General features: G+C 42.4%; 1 protein-coding gene across 8 annotated transcripts in view; it reads left to right on the top strand.

The window, feature by feature from the left end:
* Positions 1–13,162, top strand: part of LOC129810570 (tetratricopeptide repeat protein 39A-like) — a 37,613-nt gene that overhangs the window by 11,251 nt on the left and 13,200 nt on the right. For all 8 annotated transcript variants that reach the window (XM_055861215.1, XM_055861217.1, XM_055861222.1 and 5 more), the window contains one exon: positions 716–820. In XM_055861215.1, the coding sequence (XP_055717190.1) occupies positions 716–820 (105 nt within the window). The remainder of the gene's footprint in view (positions 1–715; positions 821–13,162) is intronic.

Below are 13,162 nucleotides of genomic sequence, written 5' to 3' on the forward strand. Positions count from 1 at the left end.
TTATCTTGACAAAGGACAAATGGTCACTAACAGGGATGTAAACAAATTTGTGCACAAAATTTGAGAGAAAAAAGCTTTTTGTGCATATGGAACATTTCTGGGATCTTTTATTTCAGCTCATGAAACATGGGACCAACACATTACATGTTGCGTTTATATTTTTGTTTAGTGTAAAAGCCTGCTTAGATTGGGTGGGAAAGTGGGACAATATCATGACCTACACTCCTCACAGAACGTTTGGAGGTTGTCCGTGTTCCTCTTGCCCCCCTCCCACTGAAAACAGAACAGGGGCACTGCACCAGAGCTGCCTGGAAGAGAAAATAAGTGACGTGGCTCTTTTTAAAGATATCCGTTACTGTAGATAGCCAGTGTCGTTAAAGCTGTGTCATGCTACTCTACAGGCTGCTACTCTACATAGAACTCAGACATGTCACCTAGTTGACATGAACAAATACATAGGTTTTGTCCTGGGGTTCATTCATAAAATAATAGAATATATTTAGGTCCACTGGGAAGTTGGCAGTAATCAGCTTCTTTCATTCAACAATGTAAACCTAATTTATCAGAGGTAAATTATTTTCTGTTCTGAGGGGATGTCAAGAATATAATGTGTTATTCTAACATTTAGGTCCTGCACTGAGAAGCAATGGGTAGGTACTTAATTGACCAATGCTTCATCTCTCTCTGTCCCCTTTACCCCTTTTCTGTGTCTCAGGTCCAAGAAGTCGGACCTGTCTTTGGCCCTGGAGGACTGCATGGCAGCAATGGACCTGTTCCTGAGGAATGACTTTGATGAGGCCCTGTCCAGGCTTCGCTGCAGGTGAGACCTGTACCCTGGTAATGTGTGTCCACACAGGTGGCTGGTGGTAATACACAATGTGACTGGTGCTACAATGTACACTCTGTGCTAGTTTCATAAACATCACCACCTCTCCTGTTTGACACCCATTCAGCATTGTGTTCAAACACACCATCATCAGGTTTCTTAAATTTCCTCTGTGAATTTTCTCCTCCATTATCATGGCCTTCTCAACATTCAATCTTTTCTCTTCTTTGGCCAATCCCAAGTCCCAGTTTCTCTCCAGCCCTCCCTACTGTGTCTTCCATTTCCCATCCTTTCACTGTTTCACAACTCAATAGATGTACTTAATCCCTTTCAGTTCCCAATGTTGATATCCTGTCTTCGTTCTGAATACATGGTTGCCTAGTCTATGTATACAATTAATCTCTCCAAGTCTTGGCATATTCTGTCAGCTGTCACCCTGGGGCGAGACAAGGGGAGTGATGGTAGACTGAGTTGTTTAGGCAGAGCAAAGGTGTAGGCACTTAATCTTCCCTATGGCTTCCTTTGTTTGCTATTCCAAGAAAACCTTTGTGAGAAAAGCCTCAAGAAAGCCTCCACGTCATCAGAATCCTAGTGTGTAATATTACCTAATGTGTTTGTTGAGCATAGGTTTACACAGCATTGTGTGGTAGAACAACGATAAGAGAAAATCTATGGAAGGAAAACAACCTGTAGAGAAAGCCTGTGGTGCTGAAATAGCAATGTCTCTCTCTCTCTCTCTCCATCTCTTCTTCCCTCTCTCCCTCCTTCCCCTCCCCTCAGGCTGATGTATTGTACTGACGCAGTAAATTGGGCCAGGTATATTCCAGAACCTCTGCAGAGCAGTGAGCACACAAAGTGGCAGGCTTTCTCCCATATACTAAACACTTGTAATAATGCAGAGAGTATGTTTATACTGTGGGGTCTGCCCTTCCATATCACAGATTGATGAACACAGCAATATAATGTATGTTTTAACGACTTATGGTGTACTCGTAAAAACATACAGCAACTCAAGTCCTTTTGTTCACCTGACCTAGAATTCCTCACAATCAAATGCTGACCATATTATCTCCCAAGAGAATTCTCGTTGGTTATTGTCACAGCCATGAATATCCCCCCTCAAGCCGATACCACGACGGCCCTCAAGGAACTTCACTGGACTCTTTGCCAACTGGAAACCATATATCCCGAGACTGCATTTATTTATTGTACCTGGGGATTTTAACAAAGCAAATTTGAGAACAAGGCTACCTAAATTCTATCAGCATATTGATTGTAGCACTCGTGCGGGCAATACACTGGATCACTGCTTCTCTAACTTCTGTGATGCATCCAAGGCCCTCCCCCGCCCTCCCTTCGGCAAATCTAACCACGACTCCATTTTTCTCCTCCCGTCCTATAGGCAGAAACTCAAACAGGATGTACCCATGACTAGAACTATTCAACGCTGGTCTGACCAATCGGAATCCATGCTTCAAGATTGTTTTGATGACGTGGACTGGGAAATGTTCCGGGCAGCCTAATATCAAGAATAATATCGATCTATACGCTGATTTGTTGAGTGAGTTCATAAGGAAGTGCATAGGAGATGTTGTACCCACTGTGACTATTTAAACCTACCCTAACCAGAAACCGTGTATAGATGGCGGCATTCGCGCAAAACTGAAAGCGTAAACCACCGCATTACACCATGGAAAGATGACTGGGAATATGGCCGAATAAAAACAGTGTAGTTATTCCCTCCGCAAGCCAATCAAACAAGCAAAATGACGGTTTAGGGACAAAGTGAAGTCGCAATTCAACTGCTCAGACACAAGACGTATGTGGCAGGGTCTACAGTCAATCAGACTACAAAAAGAATACCGGCCACGTTACGTACACCGACGTCTTGCTTCCAGACAAACTAAATACTTTCTTTGCCCGCTTTGAGGATAATACAGTGCCACCAACGCGGCCCGCTACCAAGGACTGTGGGCTCTCCTCCTCCGTGGCCGACGTGAGTAAGACATTTAATTGTGTTATCCCTCGCAAGGCTGGCATCCCTAGCCGCGTCCTCAGAGCATGTGCAGACCAACTGGCTGGTGTGTTTACGGACATATTCAATCTCTCCCTATCCCAGTCTGCTGTCCCCACATGCTTCAAGATGGCCACCATTGTTCCTGTACCCAAGAAGGCAAAGGTAACCAAACTAAATTACTATCGCCCCATAGCACTCATTTCTGTCATCATGAAGTGCTTTGAGAGACTAGTCAAGGATCATATCACCTCCACCTTACCTGCCACCCTAGTCCCACTTCAATTTGCATACCTCCCCAATAGGTCCACACTGCACACTGCCCTATCCTATCTGGACAAGAGGCATACCTATGTAAGAATGCTGTTCATTGACTACAGCTCAGCATTCAACACCATAGTACCCTCCAAGCTCATCATTAAGCTTGAGGCCCAGGGTCTCAACGGCAACGGCACCGCCCACAACCGTAAGGCTCTCCAGAGGGTGGTGCGGTCTGCCAAACGCATCACCGGGGGAAAACTACCAGCCCTCCGGTACACCTACAGCACACAATGTCACAGGAAGGCCAAAAAGATCATCAAGGACAACAACCATCCGAGCCACTGCCTGTTCACCCCGCTACCATCCAGAAGGCGAGGTCAGTACAGGTGCATCAAATCTGGGACTGAAAGGCTGAAAAACAGCTTCCATCTCAAGGCCATCAGACTGCCGCTCGGTCATCGCTCATCCATATATTTATATGTATATATTCTTATTCCATCCCTTTACTTAGATTTGTGTGTATTAGGTAGTTGTGGTGGAATTGTTAGATTACTTGTTAGATATTACTGCACTGTCGGAACTAGAAGCACAAGCATTTCGCTACACTCGCAATAACATCTGCTAACCATGTGTATGTGGCCAATAAAATTTGATTATTTGATTAACTATACAGTACCAGTCAAAAGTTTGGACACCTACTTATTTTTGGGGGGACTGCACTTGAAGAAACGTTCAAAGTTCTTGACATTTTCTGGACTGACTGACCTTCATGTCTTAAAGTAATGATGGACTGTCATTTCGCTTTTCTTTTTTTAGCTGTTCTTGCCATAATATGGACTTGGTCTTTTACCAAATGGGGCCATCTTCTGTATACCACCCTTACCATGTCACAATAACTGATTGACTGAAATGCATTAAGGAAATCAATTCCACAAATTAACTTTTAACAAGGCACACCTGTTAATTGAAATGCATTCCAGGTAACATCCTCATGAAGCTGGTTGAGAGAATGCCAAGATTGTGCAAAGCTGTCATCAAGGCAAAGGGTGGCTACCTTGAAAAATCTCAAACTTTTGACCGGTACTGTACATTTCATCAAACAGCCTGATGTTCATGAGCTACTTTATGTACAGTGGGGAGAACAAGTATTTGACACACTGCCGATTTTGCAGGTTTTCCTACTTACAAAGCATGTAGAGGTCTGTAATTTTTATCATAGGTACACTTCAACTGTGAGAGACGGAATCTAAAACAAAAATCCACAACATAAGTATTTGATCACCTACCAACCAGTAAGAATTCCGGCTCTCACAGACCTGTAAGTTTTTCTTTAAGAAGCCCTCCTGTTCTCCACTCATTACCTGTATTAACTGCACCTGTTTGAACTCGTTACCTGTATAAAAGACACCTGTCCACACACTCAATCAAACAGACTCCAACCTCTCTACAATGGCCAAGACCAGAGAGCTGTGTAAGGACATCAGGGATAAAATTGTAGACCTGCAAAAGGCTGGGATGGGCTACAGGACAATAGGCAAGCAGCTTGGTGATAACAACAGTTGGCGCAATTATTAGAAAATGGAAGAAGTTCAAGATGACGGTCAATCACCCTCGGTCTGGGGCTCCATGCAAGATCTCACCTCGTGGGGCATCAATGATCATGAGGAAGGTGAGGGATCAGCCCAGAACTACACGGCAGGACCTGGTCAATGACCTGAAGAGAGCTGGGACCACAGTCTCAAAGAAAACCATTAGTAACACACTACGCCGTCGTGGATTAAAATCCTGCAGTGCACCCAAAGTCCCCGTGCTCAAGCCAGCGCATGTCCAGGCCCGTCTGAACTTTGCCAATGACCATCTGGATGATCCAGAGGAGGAATGGGAGAAGGTCATGTGGTCTGATGAGACAAAAATCGAGCTTTTTGGTCTAAACTCCACTCGCCCGTGTTTGGAGGAAGAGAAGGATGAGTACAACCCCAAGAACACCATCCCAACCGTGAAGCATGGAGGTAGAAACATCATTCTTTGGGGATGCTTTTCTGCAAAGGGGACAGGACAACTGCACCGTATTGAGGGGAGGATGGATGAGGCCATTTATCGCGAGATCTTGGCCAACAACCTCCTTCCCTCAGTAAGAGCATTGAAGATGGGTCGTGGCTGGGTCTTCCAGCATGACAACGACCCGAAACACACAGCCAGGGCAACTAAGGAGTGGCTCCGTAAGAAGCATCTCAAGGTCCTGGAGTGGCCTAGCCAGTCTCCAGACCTGAACCCAATAGAAAATCTTTGGAGGGAGCTGAAAGTCCGTATTGCCCAGCGACAGACCCCAAACCTGAAGGATCTGGAGAAGGTTTGTATGTAGAAGTGGGCCAAAATCCCTGCTGCAGTGTGTGCAAACCTGGTCAAGAACTACAGGAAACGTATGATCTCTCTAATTGCAAACAAAGGTTTTCTGTACCAAATATTAAGTTCTGCTTTTCTGATGTATCAAATACTTATGTCATGCAATAAAATGCAAATGAATTACTTAAAAATCATACAATGTGATTTTCTGGATTTAAAAAAAAGATTCCGTCCCTCACAGTTGAAGTGTACCTATGATAAAAATTACAGACCTCTACATGCTTTGTAAGTAGGAAAACCTGCAAAATCGGCAGTGTATCAAATACTTGTTCTCCCCACTGTACATAGCATCACAGACAAAGGCTTGAAAGAGGGAAAAGGCACTGCAATGACATCAAAACAGCCAGCGTCATGCTTTTTATTTCACAGCTTTAGAGTTTCTGATTAGACAGTAAAATGATGCATTGCCTTCTGCTCTCTGAAGCTACTATTTACCTGTACAAACATGCATACTGGGCAGGAACAGCAGCGGGCCTTACGTAATTGTCCTATCCCAATCAAGGACTTGCCAGTCCCACCTCATTCCTGACAACTATTGTAAGAGAAATGTCAAGATTGTTATAATACTGTTATTGCATTAAATTGTTGTTTTATGCAACAGAATAGAGGGTTCATATAACTCTATTGTGTCTGTGAACTGAAAGTGGGCCTCTGGGAGATTTAACACTGACAGTGGATTTACAATGGATTGGGGATAAACCTAACAAGACCGCATTCCATAGCATGATTAGTGTATGTGTGCCTGACTGGAAGGTACCAGGAAGAGATGACTCGGGGACAGAATCTGGTTTGTACACAATGAGAGGTTTTTACATCAGATACTGTCGGCTGTGAATTATAAGTATCTTTCAAACAAATCTTAACCTTGTGACCCATTCCATACATCTATTGTTTGCCATGTAGACTTAAGGGGGTGTATCTTGGCTATAAAAGACCTTTGTACCTTTGTCTCGGGGCTCTCAACGAATCATCTGAGGGTGATTCATCGACCAGCCATCATTATCGTAGAGCACTCAATCCATTCACTTTATATGTGTGTGTTGTATTGACCTGCTCCCTTATTTAATAAGTGAATAAAGATTTAGTTGAAGTATAACTCTGACTTGTGTGATACGTTTGTCTCTCCTCATTTGATAGTAAAGAAATTAGCCACCACACTATATGGGAGTGTTGTACACTAGGCATGGAACTGTTGATAGTGTATACATTGTGAAAGGTGAGGGAGGGGCTGTCCATCTATACTGAGAAATATGTAGAGATGGAACACACATGTTCAGACAAAGGGTGTAGCGTAATCGCCTAGCCAGGCTCCGTCTCATTTGGTGTTCAATATTCTTCTGTAATTTTGGTAAATAACAGGTAATATATGGCAATCTATGGTAACTTTCTTAATGTTTATTCATAAACCGTACCAGTCAAAAGTTTGGACACACCTGCTCATTCAAGGCTTTTTCTTTATTTGTACTATTTTCTACATTGTAGAGTAATAGTGAAGACATAAACTATGAAATAACACATATGGAATCATGTAGTAACCAAAAAAGTGTTTTGGTTACTACATATAAAATATATATTTTATATTTGAGATTCTTCAAAGTAGCCACCCTTTGCCTTGATGACAGCTTTGCACAGTCTTGGCATTCTCTCAACCAGCTTCACCTGGAAGGCTTTTCCAACAGTCTTGAAGGAGTTCCCACATATGCTAGGCACTTGTTGGCTGCTTTTCCTTCACTCTGCAGTCCAACTCATCTCAAATCATCTCAATTGGGTTGAGGTCGGGTGATTATGGAGGCCAGATCATCTGATGCATTCCATCACTCTCCATTTGGTCAAATAGACCTTACACCGCCTGGATGTGTGTTGGGTCATTGTTCTGTTGAAAAACAAATGATAGTTCCACTAAGCGCAAACCAGATGGGATGGCGTATCACTGTAGAATGCTGGGGTAGCCATGCTGGTTAAGTGTGTCTTGAATTCTAAATAAATCACTGACAGTGTCACCAGCAAAGCACCATCACACCTCCTCCTCCATGCTTCACTTGTCTATTTCCACAACAGTCAACAACAGAAGCTAGGCAGCAGGCACAAACATCCCAATTCATGGCCTGTTTTTACCATTCTGCACTTTCTCATGACTAAATATCTCTTGATTTATGTCTTCCTTTTAAATAAAATGTGTATGGTTTTTGATGTGACATTTGATGATAAAGTGTATATTTACACATCGTGAAAGTGAGTCACACAAAAAGCGGAACTTTATTTTTGATAGGTAAGGTGCCCAGGACGACACTACTCATCTTGTGGCTAATAGACTAATGATTTTGTAAATGCTGCTTATTTTTGTACAGAAGTCCTCTCGGTAGTCCCATTAGTTGTTTTGTGGTCAATGGCAGTCAAATGTCAGGCATGCAGACATGCAACATTCCAGTTAAGAGACTTCTGTCGCACCTGCATTGTCTCATAGCTACTTTGACTATGGTGGAACTTTCTGGGAACCAGTCAGACCAGCACTCTTGGGTGTGCATTGTCAGACCTGCAGTGTCACATTCAGGGACTTAACTTGGGCCTGTTTCCAAGAGAACATATTATAACTTAGGGTATTTTCACATATAGTTCTCTTTAAAACAAACGATCTCAGTCCTCTTTAAAGTGAACTCTCGGGTAAAAAAAATAGCAAAAATAACTTTGTTCTCTTTGTATTCACACTGCCCTTGGCTATGAATGAGGACTCAACTCTTTTGCCTGGTCACCTATTTTGTGGCCCGTCCTCTTTGCATTCACATTGCTATATTTACAATTGAAACCAAGATCTTTTTCCCTACATTGTCTCAATGCACTCTGGGTTTTTACAAATGCGGGACAAGCTATTCCATCAGAATGTGTTATTCGACAGCTAGATATACGTACTTATATTTTTGAAGCTAATAGATTGCATTTAGTTAATAGATGAGACATAATAATTGTAATCAGAAGATACTATTAACATGTAAATATTATTGGTAACAGAATAAATAGCTGAAGAATAACTGCGGATTAAATAATACTGTAATCAAAGATTTTACACCCAATGTAGACTACTGTCACACCCTGACCTTTGAGAGCCTTTTTATGTTTATTTGGTTTGGTCAGGGTGTGATTTGGGGTGGGCATTCTATGTTTTGTTTTTCTATGATTTTGTATTTCTATGTTTTGGCCGGGTATGGTTCTCAATCAGGGACAGCTGTCTATCGTTGTCTCTGATTGGGAACCATACTTAGGTATCCCTTTTCCCTCCTTTCTTTGTGGGAAGTTAACTTTGTTTGTGGCACATAGCCCTTAAGCTTCACGGTTGTTTTGTTTATTGTTTTTGTCGGCGTCATTTCTAAATAAAAGGAATATGTACGCTCACCATTCTGCGCTTTGGTCCTCTTCATTCGACGGCCGTGACAGCTACTGCCCCTTTAAGAGCTAGAATAGATTTTGAACCCTATGTTGGTGTCTTCTCATGCTATTCAAACCCTACAATCGAATAAACAGCTTATGTAAAGAAATAATCTTAACTAAAAACTCCACACATGTTTTGGAATTTCTTTGCATCCTTGACAATCGCTAATCAATAGGCCTAACCAGTGGCGATTTTAGCATATAAATTTTGGTCGGGCAAAAAAAAAAAAGTGGGAACATGCCAGCAAAGCCACAACACTTAACAATACATGAATTGCACTATAACGGTGACAAACGCTTCCCACAAACTGTTAGGGCCTACATAAAGCTATCCCAACAGCAGAGTCCCAACACCTTATCACTGCTACACCTGGCTATCAGCTGAGCCTTGTCTGGCAGCGAAACAGTTCATTCAGCCTCATTTACTGCCTTTAAAAAAAAACATAGCTGATATGGCTGACTTGCTTAAACAAATAAATAAATGTGGTTTCTACTGACAATTGAGATGTGCAAACTAAAGCATGAGGGGACAACAAGCGGATAAGAGGCAATCCGTAATTTCGATAAAGACATTAATGAGCGAGCGACGACGGACGTAGTCAATATAACTATTTGTTCAGCACTTTTGTACAGTGACAGAATTCAGAACATGGGCCGTTCTTACAGTGTACTCCCTGTACAACAAGTCAGAACCGTAGGATAAATAAATGGGTCATATAAAAAGACAATGAAAGCTCTTACAATATTCGATGATTACATTTCTCTAAAACAGGTTATTGGCTACATGTGCACTACCAAGTCAGAAAGTAGGTGAAATTAAGAGGTGAAAATCGACCAAATTATTAGGGTGAGGCACATTGAACGCTGTTTGGCTCTCTTGGACGTGTTAAATAAGCTTTTAATTTGACACGTCAAATAACACAATTCTATTATAGAATGTTGTGTGTGCTGAATTTGAACGTGCAAGCCAAGCACCATCACTCCTATCAGTAGCACTGTCAAAGTTGAACAAAAAGGTTTGCAAACAAGCACACACCGGCCACGAACAATGTTTTTACAATACCGCGTTGGTGAAAATAGACCAAATTATTAGGGTGAGGCACATGGGCTATTAATAGCTTACTACACAATACACTTAGTATAACTTTCTTAGCTACAGTATACATATCTACCTTGCAAATTACATCATTTATGCAGCAGCATACAATACATTTTTGGACTCACCTTGTAAAGGTGATGTGGCGGTCCTTTGTGGACAAATTTTGTCATCAAAGTCTGGCATTCTCTGGATTTATAGTGGGAACACAGCCACTCCAATGAATAGCAGGCTAGTGGTTGCTTTGCAATGCTTGCAGTTAGCCACTGATTCCTTACAAACCACTCATTGTTGAATTTGCGATTTCCAACTTGTGTAATCTTAATGTCCAATGGCCGATGAGCACCGATATGTTTTATCTATAATTTCTTTTCATTATTTCTCTTCATATGACAAGGCTTAAAAATGATTTGCCAGTAGATTGTCGCCTTGATTCATGATGATGACTGCTAGCTAAGACTTTGAAAGTAAGATTTTGACATGATCAGTCCAATCTAAGCTTCTGTACATATAACGTGATTTGACGTGATTTTATCTGTGGCCAATGATCTTTAGCCTTGTTGGAAGGGCACTTGTAATATAACTCTATGGCAGGCTCTGCTACACCTGCCCTGAATGGCGGGTCGCCACTGGGCCTAACCAAAAACATTGTGGCTACATTGATCATCCTTGAGATGCTTCTACAACTTGATTGGAGTCCACCTGTGGTACATTCAATTAATTGGACAAGTTTTGGAAATCTGCACACCTGTCTATATAAGGTCCCACTGTTGACAATGCATGTCAGAGCAAAAACCAAGCCATGAGGTTGAAATAATTGTCCGTAGAGCTTCGAGACAGGATTGGGTCGAGGCACAGAAATGGGGAAGAGTACCAAAACATTTCTGCGGCATTGAAGATCTCCAAGAACACATTGGCCTCCATCATTCTGAAATGGAAGAAGTTTGGAACCACCAAGACTCTTCCTGGAGCTGGCCAAACTGAGCAATCGGGGGAGAGGGGCCTTGGTCAGGGAGGTGACCAATAATCTGATGGTCACTCTGACAAAGCTCCAGAGTTCCTCTGTGGAGATGGGAGAACTTTCCAGAAGGACAACCATCTCTGCACTACTCCACCAATGAGGCCTTTATGGTAGAGTGACCAGATGGAAGCCATTCCTCAGTAAAAGGCACGACAGCCCACTTCAAGTTTGCCAAAAGTCACCTAAAGGACTCTCAGACCATGAGAAACCCAGAATATCTGGTCTGATGAAACCAAGATGGAATTCTTTGGCCTGAATGCCAAGCGTCACGTCTGGAGGAAACCTGGCACCATCCCTATGGTGAATTATGGTGGTGGTAGCATCATGCTGTGGGGATGTTTTTCAGTGGCAGGGACTGGGAGAGTAGTCAGGATTGAAGGAAAGATGAACAGAGCAAAGTACAGAGAGATCCTTGATGGAAACCTACTCCAGAGCACTCAGGACCTCATACTGAAGGTTCACCTTCCAGCAGGACAACATACCCTAAGCACACAGCCAAGACAACGCAGGAGTGGCTTCTGGATAAGTCTCTGAATGTCCTTGAGTGGCCTTGCCAGTGCCCGGACATGAACCCAGTCGAAAATCTCTGGAGAGACCTGAAAATAGCTTTGCAGCGACTCTCCCCATCCAACCTGACAGAGCTTGAGACGATCTGCAGAAAAGAATGGGAGAAACTCCCCAAATACAGGTGTGCCAAGCTTGTAGTGTCATACACAAGAAGACTCAAGGCTGTATTCGCTGCCAAATATGCTTCAACAAAGTACTGAGTAAAGGGTCTGAATACTTATGTAAATGTGATATTTCATTTTATTTTATTTTATACATTTTAATACATTTCTAAAAACCTGTTTTTTCCTTGTCATTATGGGATATTGTGTGTAGATTGATGAGGGGAAAAAACGAATCACTTTTAGAATAAGACTAACGAAACAAAATGTGGAAAAAGTCAAGGGGTCTGAATACTTTCCGAATGCACTGTATTGCACTGTTGAATGCACTGTTGAATGTCAATGACTATATACTTCAGAAAGGATTCACACCCCTTGACTTTTTCCACATTTCGTTGTGTTACAAAGTGGGATTAAAATTTTATTTAATTGTCTTTTTTTGTCAACAATCTCTCAAAATGGAAGAAAAATGTTAAGTTGTAAAAAAAATAAAAATAATAATAATAATATGACAAATAAAACACTAATACAGTATATCGTGATTAGATAAGTATTCAACCCCCTAAGTCAATACATGTTATACATGTTAGAATCACATTTGGCAGCGATTACATCTGTGAGTCTTTCTGGGTAAACTTTGCACACCTGGATTGTACAATATTTAGGTTGTACTATAATTCTTCAATATCTGTCAAGTTGGTTGTTGATCAACTTGACATATTTTGCCATTGATTTTCAAGCAGACTTAAGTCAAAAATGTAACCAGGAGACTGAAGAACATTCAATGTTGTCTTGGTAAGCAAATCCAGTGTATATTTGGCCTTGTGTTTTAGGTTATTGTCCTGCTGAAAAGTGAATTTGTCTCCCAGTGTCTGTTGGAAAGCAGACTGAACCTGGTTTTACTCAAGGATTCTGTCTGTGCTTATGTAACAGTATAACTTTACGGCGTCCCCTCGCCTCGACACGGGCGCGAACCAGGGACCCTCTGCACACATCAACAACAGTCACCCACGAAGCGTCGTTACCCATCGCTCCACAAAAGCCACGGCCCTTGCAGAGCAAGGGGCAACGCTACTTAATGTCTCAGAGCAAGTGACGTAACTGATTGAAACGCTACTAGCGCGTACCCGCTAACTAGCTAGCCATTTCACATCCGTTACACTCACCACCCTTTCAACCTCCTCCTTTTCCGCAGCAACCAGTGATCCGGGTCAACAGCATCAATGTAACAGTATAACTTTACGGCGTCCCCTCGCCTCGACACGGGCGCGAACCAGGGACCCTCTGCACACATCAACAACAGTCACCCACGAAGCGTCGTTACCCATCGCTCCACAAAAGCCGCGGCCCTTGCAGAGCAAGGGGCAACCCTACTTAATGTCTCAGAGCAAGTGACGTAACTGATTGAAATGCTACTAGCGCGCACCCGCTAACTAGCTAGCCATTTCAC

Source organism: Salvelinus fontinalis, chromosome 14 (genome assembly GCF_029448725.1).
Source record: "Salvelinus fontinalis isolate EN_2023a chromosome 14, ASM2944872v1, whole genome shotgun sequence".
NCBI classification, from domain to species: domain Eukaryota; kingdom Metazoa; phylum Chordata; class Actinopteri; order Salmoniformes; family Salmonidae; genus Salvelinus; species Salvelinus fontinalis.